At 42.1% G+C, this 6,036-nt stretch overlaps 1 protein-coding gene across 1 annotated transcript in view; it reads left to right on the plus strand.

Moving 5' to 3' along the window:
• The first annotated feature begins 1,841 nt into the window (after positions 1–1,841).
• LOC102289299 (actin-related protein 2/3 complex subunit 5-A) overlaps positions 1,842–6,036 on the plus strand; it is an 8,298-nt gene continuing 4,103 nt past the window's right edge. Inside the window, exons 1-2 of the mRNA XM_014330708.2 lie at positions 1,842–2,143; positions 3,995–4,067. Of these exons, the coding sequence (XP_014186194.1) occupies positions 2,004–2,143; positions 3,995–4,067 (213 nt within the window). The 5' untranslated portion in view covers positions 1,842–2,003. The remainder of the gene's footprint in view (positions 2,144–3,994; positions 4,068–6,036) is intronic.

Here is a 6,036-nt window from a genome sequence, read left to right on the forward strand (position 1 = left end):
AATATTACGCGTTTCTTATTGAGGTGAAAAGGAACAGTTTGTCCCGTAATTCAGCTACAATGAAAAAGACACAAAGCTGGAGTTATTCTGTGTCTTTGCTGCACAGCTGCCTCTTCTTTCATTCTCCCCCCTCCCTCTCCCGTTTCTACTTCAATCATGAAAACTGATCAATGATCAGCTGATCGTCTTTTCTCTCTTGTTTGTTTATCGCTCACTTTGCGCCGAAAGAGGAAACCAGCGGATGTCGCGCTAAACAACAGCAGCACGTTTAAGCTTGATCAGCTGTTGTTAGAATTTATTTAATATTAATTTCTAGTATCAGCTGATGTTTGCTGGAGCCACAGCTGAAAAAGCTGCTGGTCATGATATGGTTTGGTTATCTGGTGAGAGGGAAACATGAAGATGAAACCAGGAGATGTCCTTACTGAATCATCAGAGCTGTGATGGAGAAACAGGTTTACCTTTTAGGTAACATGAATGAGTTGAAGGGAAGTTATGAACTGTTTCTGAGAGACAAATAACACCAGGATCCTTTTTTAGGTAGCTGACAGCTGGTAACTGTGCAGGGGCGGTCTAGCAAAGTGTTGCCAGGGGGGCAGGTAGGGCATTAACAGGGAAAGGGGGGCACAAAGAAATACTTTTCTTTCTTATTCTCATTTAAAATGTCTAGCTTTTAAAAAATAATTATCTGAATCTTACAACAAACGATTGATAGATTGATGCATATATACCATCAGAACAGTGTACATCACTGTCACAACAGTGTTTATTTTCATTCAAAGGCTTTATGATTTTTCCTATAATGGTGGGCCGGTCTCTAGTCAAAATGCCCGGGACGATTTTTTTGTCCCAGTCCAGCCCTGTATGCAGCTCATCTGCAGTCTGGTGTTACCTACATCTTCCTATTCAGAAGGCAGAATTTCCTGAGTTCTGAGTACAATCGAAAGCACCACGACTGCAGTTTTTGTGTTGGATGTAAAAGGCGCACATGACGCTGTGACGTAGGCTAGAATCATGGCAGCAGTCAATGACGGTCCAGGCGTGGGATTTCTCTCGTGGAAATATGCACATTATCTTTTCCTTTCTATTGGTAGGTGGCACAGTGCACTTGTGGCAAGTAAGCAAGCTAGAAGACTGGCAAAGTTATGGAAGAACACATTAACAAGAGAATTCTGAGTAAAACCAAAGTTACTTTCCCTAGTAACTAGTTACTTTGAAAGTAACGAGTAACTTGAAGTAACTGAGTTACTTTTGAGAGAAGTAACTAGTAATCTAACTAAGTTACTATTTTAAAGTAACTTACCCAACACTGGTCACCACGCACTGACATCTTAAGGTGGGGGCTGCAGCTGTTATTTCTAATATCAAATCACTTTTTCAGAGATAACTGGAGGAAGAGTTTCGATGCACAGAATCCAAGTTGTTTGAAGTACAGTATAAGTTTACTCACTCTGTGGTGATTTGTGCTAAGTCCCCAAACCATTACCAAATAGTTTGCTGACCGTGACATCACCGTGCTTGAATGGCCAGCCAGCTTAACCAAGCTAAACCCTACAGAGCCTAGGTAACCAGTAGGCGGACTGTACTGTAAATCTTTTTTGATTGGTCTTATAAATACATTTCAGAAATACCTTTTGGACTTTCATGAAATGAATCATAGTCATCAAATTAAAACAAAAAGAATTCACTTGACATGTAATATAGATTGCATAAAAAATGAGTTTGCTCACGATGTTCTCGTTTCTTCATATGAGTTTGTATTGCAAATATTAAAAAATGTTCTGTAAACTCCGTACCAGTTGGAGGCAGCACTGCGCCAGTTTGGGGTTTTTTTGTTTGGCCCGAACACGAGGAAGAAGTAGAAAGAAAGTGAGGAAGTGAGGAGGTGAGGAAGTGAAGAAGTGGACCTGCGGGGCTGCGAAGTGGACAGCAGAGTTTCGTGGCGTGTGCTGTCCTTAGAGCTTTGTCTTTTCCTTTAGCCGATCTTTGTTGTCGTGTACAGGATGTCTAAGAACACGGTGTCCGACCGCTTCAGGAAAGTAGATGTCGATGAATACGACGAGAACAAGTTCGTGGACGAGGAAGAGGGAGGAGAGAATCAGGGCGGTCCGGACGAGGCCGAAGTGGACTCTCTGCTCAGACAATATCCTTTAAGTTGGCGGCTGTTCTGCTGACGGGGCGGCGAACAGTGATGCGTGTATGTGGACAGCTCCGCTGTTTGAAGGGCGGAGTATCGGTCCAGTATCGGTGCTTCTCGGTACCCGTTTTTATATGGTTAAAATAATGTTCCGGGTATTTACAGTGACATAAAGTTGACGTTTCTGTGACATCCTGTGTGCAGTTTGTTTCATAGGAGCCTGTGAAACCTGACTTCCGGGTGTCAGTCACAGGAGGGTGTGGTTCTCTGTGACTTTTTCCTTTTTAAGGAAATGTTTCAGCCCCATTCTTTGTCCGTGTGTCGGACTGTGTGTATTATCAGAATTGTCATGTATTCGCGCTAAAGAGCTGCTGTTCGACTGTGTTTCTTTCACCTGCAGCTTTCCGCGCCTTTAAAGGCCTCGATGAAACCACCAGCAGTGCTTTAAGGTGAGCTCGGCTGCATAGAGAACAGGCTGAGGAGCTGTGCAGGAGGACTCGCTGCCTCTACTTTACCGCTGTCGTTTATGGAGCACCATAGAGTAGTCCTTTTACTCTGAATTAGGGCTGCCACACACGATTATTGAGAGAGTCGACCAATCAGATCATCATCCACTGGACGTGAAACGTACAGCTTATTGCACCAGCAGCATCTGCTCTGATATAACTATCATTAGCTTACAGCTTGAAGTGTTTCAGGTATGTGCTAACTAAAAATAAAGACAAGGTGATAGTTTATTAAATTTTAATGAAATTTGCAGATTGTTTCAGTGGAAACTCAGCCGTCTTCTTTCTATCTAAAATATAACAGCACACTGGAGTAAACTCTCTATCATCTCACACTTCTGTTTTATCAGTTTTCTGTTTGACGTTTATTCAGCTGTGTGAAAACTGTAACTTTAATCTCAGCCAAACCGATTTACTGAGGAACAAACAAAACGCTGAAAAAAGCCAAACAATAACATTTTTAAGTTATCTAAGTGACTTTTATATCATGTTTAACCTGAGTAGCGAAAGACCGCGGGGGGTTTGAGAACGATGTGCCAGGAGTTGAACCTTGACCTCCTGGCCAGCACATCTCCGAAAACATCGGAGCACTTTTGTAAATATGTGATGTTTTGATAAATCGACCAGATATTTGAGGTTTACACAGCTGCATTCTCGCCTGAAAATATCTGAAAACTTTATTTTGTGACCCAGAAAGAGTAATATTAAAACTAAGTAGCTGCCGCCATCGTTGGAAACTGTAATTGGCTGGGCCGCGCTATGAATTCTGGGATAGGTTGGGTCATGAAGGATACACCCGACCCATCCTTCAAATCTGGGGAAATTAAGGACGCATTTGGAGAAGTCTTCGAGTTTGGACAGCCTTTGTCGCGTCGCTGTAACGTAATGCGCCCTGAATTTGGACACAGCTATGATCGGGACTGTTCTTCTTCGGGGTTTAACGGCAGCTGGCATCCTTGTACATGCAGTGCTGCCATCTTCTGTTTCAGTCCGTTATTACACTCTTAAATCCTACTACTTATTCCTGCGTCTTTCAGGATCTTGCAAAGCTTCAAACGACACGTCGACTATTAAATTAGTCGTCAATGATTTTGATAGTCGACGAATCGTGGCAGCCTTACTCTGACTCTTGACTTTATGTGCCTAGTTGTAAAATTTAGTCACAGAAGTCTCTTTTTTTTTTATGTTATTTGTAATGAAACCTGCTGTTTGCTTTAGAAACAGTTTACTCCTTGTTTTGTAGTTGCACTTTATAGTGTCTATAGTGTATACTATATGTGTATTCATTTAAAACAGGAAGCACAGGTCGTGTATCTCCATCTCTGTGTTGTCCTTGACTGATATTTTGTAAGGGGAATCTGAATGGAGCTCTCAGTGCTGTCCTAAAGAATCCTCCAATCAACACCAAGAACCAGAATGCCAAGGTATCCGTGTTTTTATTCAACCTGACTCTCTACATTTATTTTCAATTCACTTCAATTTCATTTATACACTACCAAATCACAACAACAGCCTCCTCACGATGCTTTATATCGTAAGGTAAAGAATCAAGACAACAATAAAGAGAGCAAGCACTTGGTGACAGTGGGAATAAAAAAACTCCCTTTTAAAGGAAGAAGCCTCCATCAGAACCAGGCTCAGGGAGGGCCAGCCAGGATGATCTGATATCGTCGTGTTGGTGTTGTTCCCAGATCATCATGAAAATGTTGTTCCAGGTTCAACATTGCAAGTGACCAGTCACATTGTTGTGACGTTATTCTTTTGCGCGCCAAGCCATTCGTGCATTTATGAAATTCCAATGTTGCAAGGACAATATCAATCCAGCTTAGCGTTTATTAAAGGGTTAGGGTCCGTTGATCGGTGGACAGAGGCGGTTTCTCGCAGCTTAAGTACAGTTTTTTTGTTTTACGGCGGTTTTTCCCGAAGTCGCAAAAGTATGACGTCACAACATTCTGATTGGTCACTTGCAATGTTGATCCTGGAACAACATTTACTATGTTGATCTGGGAACAACACCAACACGACGATATCAGATCGCGCGGGCCAGCCAGCAGCTGCGATACTCCACAGTGGCATTTAACTTCTCTGAATGTGGTTCTTTATGTTTTCCTAAGAGATTTAAATGAAACATAATCCAAGAGTAACGCTTCAGTTTTAATTAAAAGGTTTTCATAGAAAAGCTCCATTAACTGCTTAGGAGTTACAGCCTGTCTCAGCTGCCATGGGGCAAGAGATGGGGCACACCCCGGACAGGCTGTCAGTCAGGGCTAACACAGGGAGACAGACAGCCATTCACTTTCACACCTATAGTCAGTTTAGCGTCACCAGTTAGTCTTTGGACTATGGGAGGAAGCCAGAGGTAGCCCACACTGACATGGGGAGAGCATGTAAACTCAAAGTAGAAAGGCTCTGGCCAAATGGTGGATTCAAACCCAGGACCTGGGATTGAATTGACCTTCTTGCTGTGAAGCAAAAGTCCTAACCACTGTACCCCCATGCTGCTTATATACATATACCCCCACTAATATTTGGTTAACATATTTTGGTTGCACCTTGACAACATGCTTTTGGTAGCCATCAATAAGCTTCTGGCATAATTCTGGACTGATTGGAAACTCTTCTTGGCAGAATTGGTTTAATTTGGTTAGTTTCCTTGCATGGACCTGACTTAAGTATATATACTTAACAGACCATCAGAGCATTATATACACCTGCTATTTAATAATATTTCTTATCTAAATAATTTGACTTAACAAAACTTTATGAAGAACAAAATATTTTAACCTCACACATAATACTAGCCAGGCCCTTGTAGTCAGTGTGACCAAAGGTAGCATAGCTACCATTAGCTCTCCCCCAGCAGGTTGTCCCTAGCAGCCGGAAAAACAGGATGGTTGGTTGATGGTGAGGAGCAAGCATAGTCTCTCTATCAATCAGCTTATGTACCACAGGCCCTCAACTGTTATTTAAAAAGCCATCACTTGACCCAGCTGTCTTAGCTGGATCAAGTGATGGCTGTGCTTTTTCTGTGGTTTTGAAAAAAATTGCAATAAAAAGAGCTGGATCATCTCAAACCTCTTTTTATTGCAATTTTTTTCAAAAACACAGAAAAAGCACAGAAACAGCTTTAGTGAAGGTTACAAATGATCTTCTTATGGCCTCTGACAGTGGACTCATCTCTGTGCTTGTCCTGCTAGACCTCAGTGCAGCGTTCGATACTGTCGACCATAATATCCTATTAGAGCGATTAGAACATGCTGTAGGTATTACAGGTACTGTGCTGCAGTGGTTTGTATCATATCTATCTAATAGACTCCAGTTTGTGCATGTAAATGGAGAGTCCTCTTCACACACTGAGGTTAATTATGGAGTTCCACAGGGTTCAGTGCTAGG

The sequence above is a fragment of the Haplochromis burtoni genome, unplaced genomic scaffold, assembly GCF_018398535.1.
Source record: "Haplochromis burtoni strain Fernald_Lab_line unplaced genomic scaffold, NCSU_Asbu1 Contig_959, whole genome shotgun sequence".
In the NCBI taxonomy this organism is placed as follows: Eukaryota; Metazoa; Chordata; class Actinopteri; order Cichliformes; family Cichlidae; genus Haplochromis; species Haplochromis burtoni.